General features: G+C 43.9%; 1 protein-coding gene across 1 annotated transcript in view; it reads right to left on the reverse strand.

The window, feature by feature from the left end:
* Positions 1-22,326, reverse strand: part of nphp4 (nephronophthisis 4) — a 188,785-nt gene that overhangs the window by 147,372 nt on the left and 19,087 nt on the right. Inside the window, exons 4-5 of the mRNA XM_072450211.1 lie at positions 10,837-10,997; positions 7,396-7,570 (exon numbers count right to left, since the gene is read on the reverse strand). Of these exons, the coding sequence (XP_072306312.1) occupies positions 7,396-7,570; positions 10,837-10,997 (336 nt within the window). The remainder of the gene's footprint in view (positions 1-7,395; positions 7,571-10,836; positions 10,998-22,326) is intronic.

A 22,326-nucleotide genomic window follows, 5' to 3' on the forward strand; every position in this document is an offset into this window, starting at 1 on the left:
GTAATAGTTCCTTGTAAATCGGGGGGGGTACGGAGCCCCATATTTCCGGTTAAAAAACTAAGCGAACCTGGGGTACCAGAGAAATGGAGGTTTACAAACGATTTGAAAGCAGTGAACGAAGCTGTTCAACCTGTCGTGGCTGTGGTGCCAAACCCATACACTATCTTATCTCAGATTCCTCCAGAGGCAAAATATTTCACAGTTGTGGATCTAGCTAATGCTTTTTTCTCTGTCCCTGTTCACCAGGATTCGCAGTTTTGGTTTGCTTTCGAGTTTCAGAATCGACTCTGGACTCTGACAAGGCTGTGTCAGGGGTTCGTGCATTCTCCAACATGGTACAATGCAACGCTGCGAGATTCATTGGCTCCCTTGCGACTGGCACCAGGTAGCTGCCTGCTACAATATGTGGATGACATATTGTTGTGCTCGCAAACCGAGGACCAATGTAAACAAGATACGGTGACCTTACTCAAACATTTGCATGCAGAAGGCCACAAGGCCAGTCTCTCAAAATTGCAATATGTTAAAGAGGAAGTAATATTTCTGGGTCATGTGATATCTAAAAATGGCAAAAGCATTACTACGAAGCGCGTTTCAGCCATTCAGAATATTCCAAAACCAATAACTAAGAAACAATTGATGTCATTTCTAGGAATGTGTTCATATTGTCGACAGTTCATTCCAAATTATTCTGTAATGGAATCTCCTTTAGGTGCACTAATCCATGGAAAAGGCCTTAGGACTAATGACAAACTGACATGGACAGAGGAAGCAGACAAAGCTTTCTGTGAGTTGAAAATGGCTTTACAGAAGCCTCCAACTCTGGGTTACCTGACCCAACTAGACCTTTCACACAGACTGTTGACGAACGCAGCGGCTGCATGACTTCTGTCCTCTTACAGGCGCACGGGGGCTCCCTGCGACCTGTGGCTTTTTTCTCTGCTAAGCTGGACCCCGTTGCAGCCGGCATGCCACGATGTCTACGCGCGGTGGCGGCTGCTGAAAAAGCGGTCTTGGCCTCGCGTGATCTGGTGGGCTATGCTGAGCTAACACTGCTTGTGCCACATGCTGTCTCTCTGGAACAGAAAACTTTGCATCTTTCTGCTTCCCGATGGCTCAGGTACAACACAGTTTTGCTTGAATTACCTAACGTCACAGTAAAACGATGCACACAGCTTAACCCTGCCACCCTCTTGCCCACCCCTGAAGAGGGCGAAGCTCACTGTTGCATTTCTACAATCGAACAGGTGTGCACCCCGAGACCGGATCTGAAAGAGGAGCCACTTGTTAACTCTTGACTTGGTTTTTTATGTAGATGGATCAGCATCTCGAGACACCAACACGGGACAGAACCGTGTTGGCTTTGCAGTATGCTCTGAGTGGGATGTGGCGGCCTCAGGCCCACTGCCCTCTCATTTCTCTGCACAGACTGCAGAATTGGTGGCTCTGACAGTCGCATGCACATTGGCGAAGGGTCAGTCCGTCACAATTTTCACAGACTCTCGCTATGCGTTTGGTGTATGCCACGACTGGGCGGGGTTGTGGCGACACAGGAACTTTTTGAAATCGGATGGTAAGCCTATTCTGAACTGCACGCAAGTTGGGGAACTCCTGACGGCGATCTTGCTCCCATCTGATATTGCTATATGCAAATGTCAAGCTCATACTAACAGAACTGACCCAATTTCACAGGGAAACAGCAGAGCGGACAAGGCAGCCAAGGCCGCATCTTATCTCTCCAGACAAGAGCAAAATGAATGTTTTGTGTCTAATAACACTTCTCTTCCAGAGTCCTTATCAGCCATGCAGGAATTCTCCACGTCAGAGGAAATCTCTGTGTGGAAGAAGGCGGGGGCTGTGAAGTGTAATGGTATTTGGGTTGGGCCTAACAAAAAAACCTGTTTACCTAAAAAAAATTTCAGGCAGATGGCGCTGATCTCACATGGACGGGACCATGCGTCAAAAGGGGGGATGGTGATGGCTGTGGGACAGAATTGGTTCACGAAAGGTTTTACCTTTTATGCCCAAAAATTTTGTCAATCTTATGCTATCTGTTTAAACAATAATCCAGGTAGAGCAAGACAAATTCCACAGGCGGCACACCCACCGCCAGAAAGACCTTTTGGGCATATGCAAATGGATTTCATTGAGCTTAATCCATCAGAAGGCAAGAAATTCTGTTTAGTGTTTGTTGACATCTGGTCACGTTATGTCGAGGCGTTTCCTTGTAAACATGCCTCCAGCAACGCAGTGGTTAAAGCTCTGATTACAGAGATTGTGTCACGCTGGGCCGTTCCTGAAAAAATTTCAAGTGACAATAGCAGCCACTTTGTAGCAAAAGTGATAGAGGAGGTGGGTCAATTTCTGGGCATTGATCTCCGAAAACATACTTCTTATCATCCGGAATCTTGTGGTCTCGCGGAGAGATGTAACGGGATACTCAAAACAAAACTGACCAAAATATGTGAGCAAACTGGACTCTCCTGGGTTAAGGCACTGCCACTGGCGTTGATGTACATGAGAATGCGGGTACAGGCAAGATGTAACATGAGTCCATTTGAAATCCTGTTTGCTCGCCCACCTAACATAGGCCTCGACCCACCTCCGCCACGAGATCTGCCCGATTCCTCCCTGTGCGACGACTCAATGCTAGCTTACTGTAAAGAATTGGATGACCTGTTGTCCTCAATTTCTGTACAGGTGAAAGCCGCTCTCCCAAAGGCAGCAGAAGCTGTCCTCCACAACTTCAAACCAGGTGACTGGATCTTGATCCGAGAGCCGAGGAGGAAAAGGTGGTGTTCCAAAAGGTGGATTGGCCCGGTCCAGGTCCTCCTCATCACTCACACCGCAGTGAAAGTCGCAGAACGGGGCACCTGGGTTCACGCATCTCACTGCCGAGCCATCTTCAGCACACCTGCGGAGATCAACGGCAACGCGGGTGTCGGTCCACTCGTGGGTCGGACACAAGGGGCAACCACTGAGGACGTCGTGGGACCTTTGAATTGCAACGATCTCAAGTTCGAGAAAGTCAGGGTCCGAGCAGGTCGTAAACCTCGAAAGGCACCAGAGCCCACTGATCGAGTGCTCCGAGCACGGGGCACGTTGCCAAAACGCGGCGTGGTTTAAAGCTCCACGTTTTTCTGCATCGTCTGGTAATATCTACACAAATACTGTCTCCATCGTCTTCATGATTCCTGAGGCTCACCCGGCTCCTCCTGGGGGGAGGAGTCCCCCGGAGCGTCAGAGCTCTAAATGGTATCTGACCGACGGAAAGGTCGAGCTCAACATCAGGTTGCTGAACTATAGAATAATGATTTATGCACTGGGTCTGTCAATAGTTCTGGCGTTGGGAATAATATGGTTTATCACTCTGCCTAGCTGGATGTGGCTCCACAGAGAAAACAGAGTAGACCGTAACACTCGTACACTGCACTATGACGACACATCCAAGATCGAGTCTCTCACAGACACTTATAACCATTCCACCGTCTATACACTAAACTATTGGTATCGATATGCTAAATATGTAGCCGACAGTCACAAGCGGAGAGATTGTTATGTATGTACACACATGCCCATGGCAACCAACTCTCCACACGTGCTCCCTCTCCCTGTGCCTAATTTATCCAACATGTTACCTGACACTCTAATTTCTAGAAATAATGTTAAACTTCTGAGTAGGATAGTTTGGTCTGCGTGGAGAGCGGTGATTCCTCTTCTCCCACGCAAGATTAAGTTCCGACCTCAGATTCACATCAGACCTCCTAAAAATGTAAAACTAGGGCCGCTTTTTGGACCAGTCCACATTCGACCTGGCTCTAAATTTACATGCTTTGCACAGACTATTGCATCCACCTTATCTATCGGTCCAGGATCTGAACTTAAACCACTCCATGTAGGGCAAATCCCTGATTTATATTGTTCCACAGTGTATGTCCCGTGCACTTATCTGGTGAACAACACCCAATTGAGCACCCGCTTGAATAATTCTCAGGCGGGCCCCAAAACCACATGTGCACCTTACTACACTGTTCCAGACATTTTAGGGACCGTTCCAAAAGAGGAGTACATGTTTCTTTGTGGATATTACATGTATGAATGTCTTCCGGCGGGATGGGTTGGCCGATGCGCAGCTGTGATTCCTTCAGATCATTCATACATAATATCCGGCATACCACATCACACACCCCGGGCACAAAGGGATCTGGCATCTCATGACGCTGTTTGGGGGTCTGACGTGCCAGATGACCATAAAATTTGGACTACGGGGGAAAAGGTCCTATTTGCATTGTTCCCAAGTGTGGGAGTGGGTAAATTGATGTTGCGTATGGAGACTCTTAGCTATAGATTTACTGCTTTTATAAACACAACATTAGCTACTTTCGAGGCAGAGAGAGAGGAGATGCATGCACTTCGCGCAGTAGCACTTCAAAATTGTATTGTGCTGGATCAGATAACGGCCTCCAGTGGGGGGGTGTGCACTTTACTAAAAGGGAGCTGCTGTACCTACATTCCTGCTAATGATGAGGATGGGGGTGCGATCCAACAGGGACTCGCAAACTTGACCAAACTCCGTAATCTCATGGAATCTGAAACTGTCACTGCCACTCACCCTTTTTCTGTGTTAGGATGGGCTCTTACTTCCTGGCGTGACGTGCTCATAAATTTTGGCATTATTGTAGGGGTAATCTTGATTCTGTTTTCTTGTGTTCTCCCATGTTTGTTCAAAGTGATTGGTAAAATGGTTTCTGCTCAATATGTGTCTGTTCAGGTTCCAGGGCCAGATAGAGACGCGTCTAAGCAAGACACAGGCTACATTAGTGATTTAGATGATGATTCAATCATCAAGGGAATGAGACCTTAAGCCAGTAACGGCATAAACAAGAGCGGAGGCAAATAAAACTTTAACAGTTTTATTAATTTCTTTTAAACTGTTTTTGAAATCACTGATTCAAAGGGAAATTGTAATGACTTAAATTAAGACAAGAGATAGACTGAAATCTTTATTTTGATGAAATTAATCAAGCATTTTTTTTCCAGAAGTCAGCATCAGCCTGTCCGTCCTGAGCCCCATTCACAGTGGAATTCCTCCAGGTTTCTACTTTTATCCCAAAGTGGTTTTGTAGTTTTCTCCTACTCAGGTTTTCTACTTTTATCCCAAAGAGGTTTGGTAGTTTTTCCCTGGCCGGTGGAGGGGGTCTCGGGACGGGGGAGCTGGGGTTAACTTTATTAATATTTTTATTAATAATTGTATCTATTTATTATTATTATTATTATTATTATTATTATTTTATTACTAATTTCAAGGGTTCAATTTTATTAATTAGTGTTTTTAATCATTAATTTTTTTTTTGATAATTTATCTAATTATTGTTATTATTCATTTTTTGTTGTGTTATTAATCATTAATTACTATTTTCTCTGATTGGTATTGATTGATGATATGATATTAAACATAGGTTTAAGATAATCAAAAGAGTGGTATTGTAATGGCAGAAAATGGGTCATGTCATGTCATTCTAATGTTGTTTTCTCCTGTGTGCAGATGGGATAAGAATATGAGGTCCTGATTATACTGAATATCTACTGTCCGGCGCCTCTTAATCATCAATTAATGCGTCAGGACCGGATTCGGTGTGGAAATGGTCTTTGATTAAACCTCTGAAGAGATGGCTGGAACCGTCACAGACGTGATAGTCTGGTCTATCTCTTTTTGAGCTGATTTGGGTTGTGATTATGTTATTTTTGTTTGTTTGTTACCTATAAAAGGTGTACTTTGTAAATTGTAAAGTTAGGTAGGGACAGAACGACCTTGTCTTAGGGAGAGAGAGGGTGTGTATCCACTGTGCACGTGAATAAACTTCCACCTTTTGAGAGAGACCGAGAGACTCTGTTTCTGCTTCAAGTTATTGCCTGGTTACTCTTTACTTGATCATTGTTTACAGGAAACTGCCGTAACACATTGCAAACGCGTCACAAACACATCGTAAACGCATTGCAAACGCATCGCAAACGCATTGCAAACACATCGCAAACACATCGTAAATGCTTGCTTAGAGCTGTGCTAAAAGTGCCACTAATGTGGAGCTAACAACAGGAAAACAAACTTCTGTGACGATGCTCTGTGAGGAAAACATCCAAACCAGTGCAAACCTGGACCAAGCCACAGGTAAAAAACACATGTCAGAGTTTAATACAGTATGAACATGACAGAGTGATGTTCATACATGACGCTGCTGTGAGCACTGACTGTGTCCACACTAATATGACTGTGATAAAAACACAATGCACTCATTTGATCCACTGCATGAATAATGTGTCACTTAGATAAGCTTACACTATAAAAATAGTGAGTTATGATATGAAATGTTGATATCATGTGATATCAACATTTCATATTTTAGAAATCATATCAAATGTGCACGGTGGCAAAAGCGGTTAGCGCTCTTGCCTCCCAAGAAGGAGATCATGGGTTCGATTCCCCGACCAGACCAACATCACATGATCTCTCTGGGTGGAGTCTGCATGTCCTCCCCGTGTTACCGTGGGTTCTCTCCGGGTTCTCCGGCTTCCTCCCACCGTCCAAAGACATGCATGTGTTAGGTAAAATTGGTGACTCTAAATTGGCCCTAGTGAATGAATGTGAGAGTGAACTGTCTGTAATGTCTATGTCTCTGTGTTGGCCCTGCGACAAGTTGGCCACTGTCCAGGGTGTACCCCGCCTAAGGCCCGAAGTCACTGGGGTCACCCGCGACCCCAAAAGGGAACAAGCGGTAGAAAATGGATGGATGGATGGATATCAAATGTCCATGTTCCTGCTCCTGCTGCAGCATGAATATGGACTCAGTCTTTCACCTGCTGCAGACTTGTGCAACAGTGTCCACATAGAACTATTACTAGGCTATATAAAGTTTATATTTTCTATTGTTTTATTTTTTATGTTATGTTCGGCCCGTGACCCAGCCTGAGCGTCGAAATTCGGCCAGTGGCCCAAAATGTGTTTGACACCCCTGGTGTGACGCTGCTTCTTGGTCACATGTAGATTTGTTGTTGCAGGCCCTTCACAAGCCGTCAGTTTGATCTACACATCCTGAAGGACAACACTGGGCCAGTCCAGCGCAATGGTGAGTCAGAACGATGCAATTCTCTTAATAGTCAAATAAAATCCAAAAATAATATTCCATTATAGGTTGCATCTGTTAGAGAGGACCCAATCCCATGGATGTACAAATGTGCTGCACAACAAAGGGAGTAAGGTAATGTGTATTACTGATATTATCAATGCTGTCATGACAGTTGATGAATATTTTGAAACATTTTTGAATTTACAGGAACATGCTGCAAAAACCACTGAGACCACTGATTGTACTTGCGTGCGTGTGTTTAGGGACCTACCTATATTTCCAGTGCGGATGTGCAGTTGGCCCCTGAGCACAGTGTGCATGTTGAGGGGCCAGTCGGAACCCTGGTCTCGGCTGGTACCCAGGGGCTCCTCTTCCATATAGTCTGTGGTCAGAACGTCCAGCTGTTGGAGGGCCTGGACAGCAGCCTTTCCCTGACGCAGCATGGGCTGAGGAGGGACGGGTTTGGTAGTTAGGCCCTTAAGGTTTACACGTTGGATGTTAACCTTGTGTTAAGTAATTTCACCTTTGGTAATTTGGCAGGAAAGACAATGAACTTGGTGCCAGATTTAGTTTGATGTGGATGTTAGATTGACTCTTTAACCGTTGTTTCATTATCTCGTTAGAGGTGCAGAGGGTTAGAGCGGGGCCAAGGGTTAGAGCAGGGCCGAGGTTTAGAGCGGGGCCGAGGGTTAGAGCGGGGCCGAGGAACAGAGTGGGACCGAGGAACAGAGTGGGGGGTTGTAGCGGGGCCGAGGGTTAGATCAGTGCTGAGGGTTAGAGCGGGGCCGAGGGTCAGAGTGGGGGGTTAGAGCGGGGCTGAGGGTCAGAGTGGGGTGTTAGAGCGGGGCCGAGGGTCAGAGTGGGGGGTTATCGCTGGGCCGAGGGTTTGAGCAGGGCCGAGGGTTAGAGCGGGGCCAAGGGTTAAAGCGGTGCCGAGGGTTAGAGCGGCGCAGAGGGTTAGAGCGGCGCAGAGGGTTAGAGCGGCGCAGAGGGTTAGAGCGGGGCAGAGGGTCAGAGTGGAGGGTTAGAGCGGGGGGTTAGAGCAAGGGGTTGGAGCGGGGGGGTTAGAGGGGGGCCGAGGGTCAGAGTGGGGTGTTAGAGCGGCGCAGAGGGTTAGAGCGGCACAGAGGGTTAGAGCGGGGCAGAGGGTCAGAGTGGAGGGTTAGAGCGGGGGGTTAGACCGAGGGGTTGGAGCGGCTTGGTTAGAGCGGGGCCGAGCGGCGCAGAGGGTTAGAGCAGCGCCGAGGGTCAGAGTGGGGGGTTAGAGCGGGGCCGAGGGTCAGAGTGGGGTGTTAGAGCGGCGCAGAGGGTTAGAGCGGCGCAGAGGGTTAGAGCGGCGCAGAGGGTCAGAGTGGAGGGTTAGAGCGGGGGGTTTGAGCGAGGGGTCAGAGCGGGGGGGTCAGAGCGGCGCAGAGGGTTAGAGTGGAGGGTTAGAGCGGGGGGTTTGAGCGAGGGGTCAGAGCGGGGGGGTCAGAGCGGCGCAGAGGGTTAGAGCAGCGCAGAGGGTCAGAGTGGAGGGTCTGAGTGGGGGTTACAGCGGCGCGGAGGGTCTGAGTGGAGGGTATGAGTGGAGGGTTAGAGCGGCGCAGAGGGTCTGAGTGGAGGGTCAGAGTGGAGGGTTAGAGCGGGGGGTTAGAGCGGCGCAGAGGGTTAATGCGGTGCTAGGACATAGCGCGATGCCCAAAGGACAGGTGCATGCTGTCAGTTCATGTTGTGAGTGTTGCTAAGCGCTGTCTCACTCTATTACTGTGTTGGAACAAGCTGCTCACACTGCACGGCGGCAGAGCTGTGGCAGAGCTGATGGGAACAGTGTGTGGTCTTTAATAATGCAGGTGCAGTAAACACAGATGAGTGGGGCAGACACAGGTGCAGACACAGAAATGCTCTTCATAGTCTCATTTATGATACAGTATCGATATCAGAGGCAGTCAATATATTGCCATTGAGAAAGTCGAATTCCTGACAAGAACGTATAGTCCTCCTAACACTAGGTGGCGATGTGCGTCGTTTCAGCGGACTAATACGTCCCCCCCATTCCGGTTGACCTTTTGCGTCACATATAAACAATTGTCACGCGCATTTTCGAACAACAGCAAGATGGATAGTCGTACAGCTTTGTTCATCTCGTATGTAATGTCCGCGTTAGTTATTGTGCAGATAACTGACCCGGAATTCTCGTTCTTGTTGGATGCGGGTTCGGAGCACAGACTGGTGGGAGAGGGTCGTGATGAAGGAGTTTTCCAACACTGAATGGAAACGGAATTTCCGAATGACGCGCAGGTCATTCGATAAACTTTGTGGACTAATGGAAGGTGTTTGAGCCCCCAAGAATCGACTGTGCGAGCACCAATTCCACTCAAGATGAGAACCACCATTGTTCTCTATAAACTGAGCAGTTGTGCAGTTGTGTAGAGTATCGTGTCTGGTGGTGGTCAGGAAAGAAGACGTGTTCCAACAGAGTATATGGAGGCAAATATTCCTCTGCGTAGCCATTCTATGTACGTGTCTGATTTTGAGGGCAGCTTTGTCTATTTTGTACAGTTGTGAGAAATTTACTGTAATAAAAAGAACAAAACCAATCATTGCTTTGGTGTGTTTTATATATAAGAAACGATTTAAGAAAATACAAACTTAATATAAATATTTAAAATGTAAATATGCACACTTGCAATTGCACTTCAAACATGAAAATAGAAATATAAAAACAAATATAAGTAAATAGAAATTTAAAAACAATGTAGAAAATACAAAATGTAAACTAATTGCACAAGAACTATATTACAATGATCTGCTCAGATTCCAGCACACAAGTGTTCACATGTAGTGATAAGAAGTGGGAAAGTTGTCTTGTCCTTGGTACCCGAACACATTTTGTTCCAGGGTCATACGTCAGCGTGGGCCGTGGAGCATGTGCATAAGCCTTGTCTAGTTTCAGTGCGATTACACAACCGCATAATCTGGGTATCTCAATCTGAGATTTTGAACGTCGATTTCTATCGGAGTGAGGTGTTTACATGCACACAAAGATGTCTGATTGTATCGGATTAAAGCCAACTATTAGTTTTTATCATTTGCATGTAAACCCACTGACTAAGTCTTCTCTGTGCGTGCATCTGCGTCGGATCACTGCCTCGTCCTACCCTTGGTCTGAAGTGTGCATCTGGTTTTGCTTCGTTTGAAGGGGTGTGCAGCCCTTCGCCTTAGTCCTGCCCCACATTGCTAAAGAGAAATGGGACCCCTTTGTCTCACGTGAATGAACAAAATGAAGGGGTAGGGCTGAGACGAAGGGTGAAGGGGCATAACTGGGATAAACACATTATTATTATCAATCAAACTTCAGCATCGCCAGTATGGACCTCCAGAGTTACCTTACAACTCATACGATGACGTTTGATCGCTGCACTAAATATGGTGCTAGCATAGTTAGCATCTTTAGCACAAGCTAATGGAAGTAGCCTGGGTCAAAGTTCAGGGGTAACGGTGCACAGCAGTAGAATCACACGCTAACATAATTTTATTTTACAGGGGCTAAAGGTTATTTTAAGTTTTTGTTGTGCGACCAAAGTTACAAGAACATTGGTCCCACAACAACAAGCTCAAAAAAGTCAATTTTGTAGAGTATGTGTCCTTTGACGTGTTTGACGGTTTAAATAGGAGGATCTGTTAGTGTTGATAACAAAGGCAAAGGGGCAGCCTGGCATAGATGAAGTACCTTGAGCGGGATGGCCGTGGAGCCCAGCAGCAACAGAGAGTCACCGTCCCACACATCCACATGCAGGTTGTGGAGGGCCAGGTACCGCAGGAACCAGCGCCGCTCTCCAGGCCTCAGGAAGGAGCGGTCCACCCGGAACTGCAGCTCAAGCCCTGGGGATCCTGACAAAACAAACTACATTAAGTCATATAATTTCAGTGAATACTTCAAATTTTATCTGGATGTTTTTTATGGGAGACAGATTTGTTTCATCAGTTTTTGAATTTCAATTACTATTGGATTTCTATAACTCTGAATTTTTAACTCTGAAAAGACATGAAAAATATTTTTTTAGAGCTGTAACAATTAACCGAGTAATTGTGACAAGTCAACTATAAAAACAAATTGTATTATGATGTATTATTATGGTTCTACGGAATATACAGATTCAAAAACACAAGCAAAAAGACCATCGATTGTTAATGCCTTGCTACACAAAATTTAACTTTATTTTTTCATTTTTAAACTGAGACAAACCCAATAAAAGAGAGAGACTGATCCAGTGAGTGATAACATACTAAGGATTTCACTGTTTCTCGCAAAAATCGCACCACTAAAATGTGATCCTCCTCCTGAGAACCAGCCTGGAGCTGCAGGTAATGAACAATCAAATGGAAAAGCAATAAATGTGTGTGTGAGACCTGTAAGTGCTCGCTCTCCTTCAGCAGTTAATGATGATGCTTTTGCACTCTAAAGCGAATGTAGCTGGTGTAGAGCAGGTCAAGTGATGTTAAAGGAGCACAGTGACAGGCAGTTCAAGTTCAATTAATGCTGCTGAAACAACCTACTTCGAACACTGTAAGACCACGCACATGGAGTTTATTTTTATGTACATATACGTCACATACAGCACAGAGCATGCGTTACTTTCAATCAGGGCTGAGGTGTAGCATAAAAATCAGTTCTCGGACCAGGCCCACAGATTGAGGATGACTTTCGAATGGAAGTTCAAAAGAGTGTCCAGATGACTACACTTGAAACCTTTTCTACGATGGAACACTCACTCACAATAATAAAAGCAAGATATGTCAAATCAGGCATGCATTAAAGAAAAACTATTTAAATCTACTATAAGATAAAAAATGGACTTACAATGTACACAAACTTTACAGTTAAATTTACAGATGTGGTGCAGAAAGTGAACAGACAAATCCTGGGAAAATTAAGGATTACACCAATTTAATCCTGATAATAGTGATTTTATCAGTATCACAGTTTACAATAATGTTGTGGGGTGTCATACAAAGTGTAAATGAATTCTATGAACAAACTATGACCCAACAGAACTTTTTGCTCACAGTCCTGTCTCTTCATTTTGACTCTGGACACAACAAAGCCCTCTTAGCTAAGTAGCAGCATTGTCATAGTAATGAGCTGTTCCTGCGAGTCTTCATATGGATCTATGTCAAGGTCGCTAAGGGCATTCTGGTTTACAATTGGCCGTGCATCTTCATAAAGCCACACGAGGCGATGAGGTAAAAGGAAAAGGGATGGTTTGAAAGAACAGAGTAATTCTGTTCTTTAAAAAGATCTGGTCTGATACAACCTCCCCTCAGTCTACAATAGCCGCATACATAGTTCTATATTTTTGAAAATAGAGCTGCAACCAACCAATCTACATTTTGTTTGGCCCGACTTACTGCTTAAATTAGATCAAGAGTATTTCAATAGTTGATTAGTTGCATTTAACTTGTTGCAGCACTTTTTGAAACCTTTTCTTCTACAGTATGAACTACTCCTGGACGAATGAGGGAGTACATTGACCTGCATTATATTTGTCCTCGATATTGCTTCACCTGCCAAGAGTATTTGATTGAGTTTAAGCTGCCGCTGACCTCTGACCCCAGTTTCTCCTGTGCGTCATAGGGAAGCCCACATTGTTGCCTACTCACTGTGACATACAGTGGAAGGATACGCTCAGGACTCTAGTGGGGGTGATTAGGCCTGATGACTTCGCGCTGTATGCAAGTCCAATAGCTGCCAATATGAACGTCTGCACCCAAGGGCCCCATCACCCACGTAATGATGGCCACTAACTCTGCTGAAACTTGCAGACACTTTACACGCGCTAGAGAATGATGGCTTTAATCAGCTGCTGAGTCCAAACAAATGCATTTGTCAGGCAAAATTGGCAAATCTAAATTGCCCTAAGTGAATGAATGTGAGAGTGAATGTTTGTCCGTGTGTCTATGTCTCTGTGTTAAACCTGCGACGAGCTGGCCCCTGTCCAAGGTGTACCCCGCCTAAGGCCCAAAGTCACTGGGATAGGCTCCAGTCACCCTGAACATGAACAAGGGCTAGAAAATGAATGAATGAATGAAACCATGGAACGTGACCAGAGAGCACTACGCAAAACACAACACAACATATTCAACACAACAGACATACCAGTAGTGTGCAGTGACTTTTATGACTTGTTCAATATATAGTGGATAACACAAAAGTTTAAATAAAAACATTTCTTATACGCTCCCAGGCTCCCACGTGAAGGGAAAAGCTACCAAGCTAAACCTCCATAATTGAGATAGATGCTGATTGGATTAAATAAACTAACTTCATCGACCAATTCATTACACAAATTAGCGATCTATGTTATTCAAATACTGCCTGTATTTCTAACTAATGTCTAATCATGATAAACGTGAACAGAGCCTCAGCTACAAACAAAGACTTGTCTCTAAAAGATAGCTTTTAAGTCACTTGTTGAAACTTGTTGCTTCACTCCTCACACATGCTCAATTAGGCTCACAGGATTGTTGAAATGTGCAGTACTTGAGCACATTTGTGGAGTGTTTTGTGGAGGCCCTCTGGGGCCCGGAGTCCAAAAGAGATTTTAAATCCTAGTGGGACTTTTCGGGTTAAATAAAGGTCAATAAACAAATAAATAACACAAAGCTTATGAATATAAACAGAGAATAAAATTGGGCCCAAATGGAGCTCTGAGGTACTTTCAAAATCCTTGAAAAGGGCCGCACAATATATATTTTTTTACATCCAGAGCTTGCAGGAAATCATAAAGAACATTAGGAGCAGCTGTGACCGTACTGTTTCTTTATAAAACCAGACAAAGAAATTATGAACAAAGTGAGTTCTGACAATGGAATATTACAGTCATTGTTGTATTGTGATTCTCTAACTTTCATTGTTTTCTCTATAAGCAACAGGTGTCGGTTTTACAGTCAGCTCCAGTGTCAAATTAACATTATCTTCGGACTGCTTTTGTCACAAACACATTTTCTAATTCTTCAAGTGCAAATGAACAGACAAAATGCATGTGTGCTCTGCTCTCAAAAGCAACACGACATGTCCCACAAACACTAAACATTTGGGCTGTCAAAGTTACCTCCATGGAAATGTTACTGTTTTACCTGAAATGTTCCACAGTACGTATTTAAACGTGTGTCTTAACTCATTATTGAGGTTTCTACTGTTAAGGATATACTGTTCATTATGTTAAAATACTTGTGTTTTTACTTTTTACTGTCTGACATTTCAACAGATCTGACCTGTACCTTGGCCTGGCCTGGTCTCACCTGTTAGAAAAGTTGAATAGCATAATGCATAATGTAGGACATGGTAGGAGACAGGGCCGGGATGGGCTTTGTTCCCTTGGACTGGTGTCAGATCACATTTATAGAGCGCTTTTCTACCTTCAGGCCACTCAAAGCGATTTACATCTGCGGAACCACTGCGATGGCACTGTCCGCCTGTGAGTCAGTGGATGTGACAGCTCTTCCACTGAGCTACTGCCGCAGATGGCACAAGCTCCACCAGAAAGTGATTAAATGCAAATATGATTCATTTGTGCATTAACTTTCTTCATACTTCATATGATATGAAGTAAACATACTATGAACGGATCGTTTGGAGAAGTGACTGCGGGGAAAAAGAGTCAGGTTTGTGGAGGTCAACAGGAGAGAAAGTGCTGAAGTGCTGAGGGTAATACACAAATCAGCGCCTACACCACTGTATCGCATCACGAACCCACAGCCAGCTGCATCCACAGGTCAGACACACGCACTGGTAATTAACATTTTGGCTTCCAAACTATTAACCTTTTCACAGTGTTTTTTCTTTATAATTATCTTACTCAAAATTGCATTTTCATTGATTGCTGCATGCTGTTGTAGTGATTAGCTGGGATTATTTGAAAAATGACTCAGGCCCTGTCCCAATACTCGCACTACACACTACGCACTACACACTTGACTGAAGTGTGGACTTGCCAAAGATGCACACAGTGTGTAAGTGCTCAAGGGCACAGGGAGGTAAGAATAAGAATGGGTCAATGTAGTAAAGAAAAACAGTGGTGTTGCTAAACCACAGTTGAATTAATCACAAAAACCACAGCTCAGTTAAATCTGATCATTGAATGGTGCTCCCCTTTTTGACACTGCTGTTAGATTAAAACATTATCAGTTTAATTGTTGAGACAATCCTTCCCTTTGTCTCCAGTTAGCACTGGCTGCTTCGTTCCGAATGTACAAGCGTCATTACAGTGGAGCGGGGGCAAGCCTGTGTTGAAGAGTAGATCTTCATTTACACTGAAATTGTTCTGGGGAAAACTGCTCATTATTTCTTGCAGCGCTGGGAAACGTGTGGTACTGGGTTGCCCTTGACATGTGTCTTTGAAAAAGTAGCAACTTGGTCCCAAAAGATTTGATGTGTGAATACAGTTCGCTTACCAATGCATTTTGTCCCTGAAGGCTCGTGTTCAGCACATTCAGATGTTGTGTTATGTCAACGAAAAATCCAAAATCAGCCAGCCAAACATAATCAGATAGTTCTGGCATTGACTGTCCCTTTTTTGACATGAATTGTCCGATATCCTCCCTAAGAGAGAGGAAGCGCTTTAGTGCAGAACCTGACTAAGCCATCTAATGTCGTGATAGACATCTCCATATTCAGAGGAGTGAATAATCATCAATAGCCTTTACTCCCGGTTTCATAATATGATCACATATCAGATGTGTGGCAAAGAGAACTTGCTGGTGAATAATACAGTGCTTCCTTATTCACTCACTTTGTTACAGACAAGCTTCAGCCGAAATAATCCCAGTGACTTTGTTCCACATAAACTTCATGTCATCTACGGCAGAACAAACAGAAACAAATAAATCTGCTCCCCTTGTTTGGTCCTTTAGGCTCTGGAGGTCCAGTAGCTCTTCACTCACGTTCATTTCATCGTCCACTCATTAGTAATCGAGCGGTGTCAGATGTGTCGGTGCGTTTGTCGCAGGCTGACGAAGAAAAGCTAAACTCTACTCTCTTGTCAGATGAAACATCTTCAGTTCTTCGTATCACAGTGTTATGAGCCAAGCAAACATGGCAAAATGCTTGTATTTGCTCAGGACAAATTTCCTCCACCATTTTTATAACGCGGTCTTTAATGAATTCAGCCTCAGTAAGAGGTTTGCTGTGCTTGGCAATCGGCGTTGCCGCCACATAACTCACCTTTGTTACATTTTCATTTGACTCGTGCTCTGGTAAAAAAGACCAGCTGTGAGGACAAAACAACTTCCAGTTGCTTCACCGCATTCTCAACTCACTTCATGACAGAGGCTGCGAGCTGTAATTGGGGGTTCTAAAGCATCGGGACCTCCGGGACATTGTGAACCCACGTTTGAAGTGGGCAGGGCCTCAGAGTGACACAGAACTCAGTTCGGCAGTTTTGAACAGGAAGTCAAGGGACGTAAGCCGTTTATAGGTCAATATTGCTGTTTACAATGGACAAAATGCAAAATGACGATCTTACATACGTTATAGTTCAATACTTAATACCAAAATAAAATAATTAAAATCTTAAACTGGTTGGACGTATCTGTCAACAGCAGTGATGGAGGACGGAGCAGGGTAGCTCCACAGTGCTCGGCCGCTGCCTGGAGGTCAGTCTGAGGAAACCAGGTGGTCACACATCTTCACAGCACAAAGAGACGGAGAGAAGCACTGCAGCGGCGAAGAAATCTACATTAGCGCCAACTGTGACGATGGTTCTTCTGAGACCGGAAACAAATTCTGAACAAGCTCTGGCTATGGCACAGGCAGTCTATCAGGGATCAGTGCGCTCAGGAAGCAAGAGAATACAAACGACTAAAACGGAATCATGCAACGTTTAAGTCACGAGAAATACACCTTTAATCCAGAGAGATCAATTTGAACCCTCTAGTAGTTTATTTGTATAAATGTAAGAAACAATGTATTAGAAGATTTCTTATTGAGCAATCAAGAAATGTCAGGCATGTGTTATGCTATTGTTGTTGACATATGTTGTTGTCTATTGTTGTGCGCTTGTTGTGCTCTCACATGTTTCACCCAGTAATCTGTTTTAATATGGACTCCTAATCTTTTATTTCAATTGTATTTTATATAATGTAAATGTGTGTTTTGTATATTGCTGGTATTTTACAGACATGTTGATTAATGTGCACTGCCAAAGTTCAAAAAAACTAATAATAAATAATAGATAAATAAATAAATAATGTGCATATATAAAAACGTACATTTTTTTTTTTTTTAAAGGCTAGATTTGCACATGCTTTGGACAGTCTGAAAAATGGTCTGGCTTTATTTTGTTGAAGAATAGAAGGGCTTTTGGATGTCTTATTTAGTGTTTCAGATCTTAATTCAAATGTTGACAAACTTTTGGAGTTAAAACATGACTTAGAATTAGATGTGAACAAATCCCTCTTTTCTGTTCGGTGTGTAGGAGCTACTTTAAGGCCTGATCTTTATGTCTCTGTGGGAGAAAAATACATTTGAAGATGTCCCAGAAGAATCCATGGATGAAGTGGATTCAATTCAATACTAAAACATCTGTAGAGAGAATTGAATACACATTTTTATCTTCCTTTGGGTAAGTTCATGATCATGACTGCAGTATTTTTGTATTATCTCATTTTAGACCTGTAACAGGACTGAGAGAGACACACCTCGCCTTAGGTGGTAAAAGATTGACCTCCACTGCTCTACAATATACACATTTAGATGAACCACACTTGAAATTTGATTTATCACTTTTTTGTTTGCTGTTTTTATTTATTTTATAAGCTTGGGGCGAGATCTCATGCACTGAGATATCCTGGCATTTGGCATTGATGTGAAAGGGTTAAGCTGTGGATCCTTGTTTGTTCTAATTTGTGGGTTTCAACTTCCTGTTTCAAGTGATATTTTAATTCAAAAGATATCTGTCGGTGTAATCCCTCATTCGTCCAGGCGTGTTCCATAGTAGAAAAAGCTTCAGTTGTAGTCATCTGGACTCAGTTAGAAAATTAGACGTTTCGACTCTCATCCAAGAGTCATTTCAATAAAAGAATTTAGGTCGAGAACTCCGATATTTGTACTATTCTGTGGTAAGTCCAGCCCATTGGGCGGAGCCTTCCTGAAGTGGAAAGAGTTGTTTGTTTCAACAGAAAATCCCCCCCTTGTATCTACCAAGCTAGCCTATTCAGCCTTTTAGGGGCTATTAGTATCCTCTTTGTCTTTGTGAGACCCTGGCTCAACCACACTGAGTACCTGATTAGCATCTAAATGTCCTGGTCCTGGTCCTCTACCTCTCCAGGGGTTCAGTATACCATTGTAAATAACAGGAAGATTGAATCTTAGCCCTCCATTTCTGTTTAAAGAAGGTCTTTCTTTTTTAACAAAAATAGCTTCCTTAACTCCTCTTTCAAACCATCTTTTCTCCCTGCTTAAAATCTTCACCTCACCGTCTTCAAACGAGTAATTAGAGGCTTCAAGATGGAGATGCACGGCACTCTGAGGTCCTGAACTTGTATTTCTTCTGTGCTGATAGAGTCTCTTGTGCAGAGGCTGTTTAGTCTATGTAACGTTCTTTACAATTTTCTTCACTGCATTGGATAGAATAAACTACATTGCTCTGTTTTTGAGTCGGCAATTTGTCCTTAGGATGAACCAGTTTTTGTCTTAAAGTGTTACCTGGTTTAAAATAAACAGGGACTTTGTGTAAAAATTCTCTGCAGTTTTTCCGACAGGCCAGACACATAAGGGATAGAGACACCCTTCCTTCTCTGTTCAGTTTCCCTTTTGTCCTGCTTCTTGGTTCTCTTCACTCTGTTGAGAGCCCAAGCGGGGTAACCACAGGCTGAGAGGGCATTTCGGACGTGTTTTTCCTCTTTCTTCTTGCCCTCTGAGCTGGTGGGCACACCTTGAGCTCTGTGTTGTAAGGTTCTGATCACTCCCAGCTTGTGCTGTAGTGGGTGGTTGGAACCAAAGAGCATATACTGGTCTGTGTGTGTAGGTTTCCTATATACTTATATTTGGAGCTTCCCGTCCTCTCCTCTGATCGTGGAACAATCAAGAAAGGCCAAGCAATTCTTATTAGTGTCTTCTCTTGTAAACCTGATATGTGGGTCCACAGCATTGATGTGCTCTGAGAAGGCTTCCAACTCTTGTTTCTTGATTGTTACAAAAGTATCATCGACATAGCGAAGCCACAGCTTTGGGGCAATGCCTGAGAAGGAGGCCAATGCCTTCTTCTCAAAGTGCTCCATGGGGAATTCGGAACATCATGTGGAAAACACGCATAACTTTGTGGACAAAGTGAAACTAATTAATGAAATTAATAGGCTGTCTGCTGCAGGTAATGGACTAACAATAATTGTGTAATCTGAGAACTTTACAATTCTGTTTTGGCTATGGCTGCTTTGGCAACTGTGTAAAGGTGATCTCACTGCCCCTTGTGCCCCTAGACATTTTATAAAGCATATATTCACTTTCAGCTCCTGCAGCTTTTTAACCTGTAACATAGGCTCCACTGTATCGAAGTCTGCAAATAAAACTCAGTTACAAAAAACATCCTCTTTTACATGGTACACACACTGTACTAGATGAGCCTCTTTCCATCTGAGTGGTTCTGGCTCCACAGTCCATCTGCAAATGGAAGCGCATCAGTCCTGGACCATCTGTCCGTCTGTGGGAGTAGGATCTCTCCTCAACCTCCAGGTTTCTACTTTGCAGCTTTTCCTCACAGGAGGGTCTAAGGACAGGGGATGCTCTGGGATCCATTTGCTTAATTCCTGTGAAAGTTGGTTTATCTGCTTATTTATATTTGACAGATGACTGTTTCATGCTGTTAAAATCAATCATTTTGTCAAACATTGTTTTATTCTCTCTCTCCTCTCTCTCTTGCTCTCTCTCCCTCTCTGTCTCTCTTCTCCCCCTCTCCCTGTCTCCCCCACTGTCAAGCCAAAGCCCTCCAAGATAAGCTACCTCAATATAAATTTACTGTATCGCAGCTTAACCTTTATAACCAGGACTAAAGCAGGACCAAAGCGGTTCTAAAGCCAGGGTATTACTGGCTCTCCATCAGCAGCAGAAGTACATGAGTTGTGTTTGGAGAGTCGTGCTCCGTCACAGACAGGAGCAGACAGCTGGGCCGGGTTTTGGACCACTGAACACGATGGTTCTGCGTCTGCTGTCAGTCTTAGTCGAGTGCTATGGCTGAGCTACGTGCCTCTTCCCTAGTTAATACAAGGATGGAAAAGCAAAGCAAACCATGTGCCCATTCTGGGGCAGGTGTGGCATTTCAGTTTCAGGTCGTTTGCACATTGCCACTAGTGAGGTTGACGTAAGAGAATGGTGCTCTGAGAATGGTGTGATTGCCCCAGTGTGAACACTCTAGCTGCAGTGAGGACTGCATTTAACAGCTGCTCCAAGGCCACTAAAAACATGGTCTCAGAGCATCTGCTCCCAGATTCTAGAGCTGCCATGTGCAACCTGCGTCATGGGCACTGCTCGAACAGCGCCGCTCGTGTGCCCCGCTCCTGTGCAGCGCTCCTGTGCAGCGCTCCTGTGCGCCGCTCCTGTGCACCACTCCTGTGCAGCACTCCTGTGCAGCACTCCTGTGCAGCACTCCTGTGCACCGCTCGTGGGCACAGCGCCTGTGCACCACAGTTACCATAAGACCAGTGCCGGGTGTTGTGTGCATGCACGTTCACTCTGTTTGCTTGAAGCCGATTGTCATGGAGATAAGAGTAGCGGTCAGCTGATCACATGGGGGGGTTTGCGGCGAATGAGGAACTGCACATGTGAACAGGATTTAACTAAAGAGAAGTAAATTTGATTTGCTTTGCGGCCGCTCCAAAGAGAACACTAACACGTGAAACACCCTCAGTCACATAAAGTCTTGTTTTGAAAGACTTTGAAAGTCAGAAGACATACATCTGGATTTGAATTGTTGATTGGCTCTGCTTTGAAACTGAGACCATGGGATGCTGAGGGCTTTGCAAAAGGAAAAGTTGGGGGGAGTCTGGCTCACTGGGGAGCGGATTAGAAATGAGATGGAAAACAAAGAGAAAAGGAAACAAATATTTGTTGTGTGTCAGTGAGGAAGGGCTGCTTCGATACACCACCTCAGACGGTTCATGAACAAGACTGTGTGCAGTTTTAGATCAGAGAAAGTGGAAACACGTAGGTGTCTGAGTGAATGGGGAATGCAAGGAAATGTAAGGAAACAATTAACACTTAAAGATTGAACTCATAATAATCAAATCGGTTCCTAAAGAGTGGGTATTAGGCAACATCATGTCACTGTTTGTACAATGAAGCCACAACTTTTGTACCAGGATCATCCCACCAGGAAGTCTCTGCAGCGCTCCTGCCCATGCTCCTACATCTCCCTGCAGGAAGCCCCTCCCCCCACAGAACAGGGCGGCAGAGAGCGGCACACAGCTACAATTTCTATTACTTTTCTTTTACGCATTTTATTGAAAACGTGTCTTGGCAGAAAGTGAATTTGGATGACCAGAATGCATGCCTCTTTTCATGCTTTCTAGGGATGAGGCAACTCTGGGAACAGTGGCATTGTTTTTGGTGACAGACCAACATCAAGCGTGCTTTGTTTGTTTGCACCATTTTACTGCTTTTCAATAAAAGCTTGTTCAATAGTGGACTGGTTAAAACACAGACTGAAGAAGAATGCCTTATCAACAATAAAGAGAGACAATTCCAGTGAGTCTGCAACTTTGTTTTGGATAACAGATTTACTCTACTGTGATTCCTATCATCAGTGGTGAGCTGCCACATGCAAAGTAGTTTTAAATGCTCTTTTTTGTGTTCATGACTGTTATTATCGTCATAAACTTGTGATTGTGTTGCTCTGACACTTTGTGCAGGGAGCAAAAGAAGTGGGAGATTCAGAGCATCAAAAACTAAATTGAAACTGGTTAAATAGTTAATCATAAAGTTTAAAAATAGAAATAGAAAACAATCTTAATTTAAAAAAAAAGAAACTGGTTCAATAATAATATGTTATTTTCAACATGAATACCTCATAGCTCTTTAAGAATCATTCAGGCTTAGTCATTCGTGTTAAACAATATGTATGAATTATTTAATCTTCATTTCTTGTTAAGGCTAATTAAGGTGTAGTTATTATAAAGTGGTACTCAATGTTGAGAACCAAATGTTCAATAGTTCCATCATTAGTAGGTT

Source organism: Eucyclogobius newberryi, unplaced genomic scaffold, assembly GCF_026437365.1.
Source record: "Eucyclogobius newberryi isolate DKJ021-1_F unplaced genomic scaffold, fEucNew1.0.hap1 SCAF_17, whole genome shotgun sequence".
NCBI lineage: Eukaryota > Metazoa > Chordata > Actinopteri > Gobiiformes > Gobiidae > Eucyclogobius > Eucyclogobius newberryi.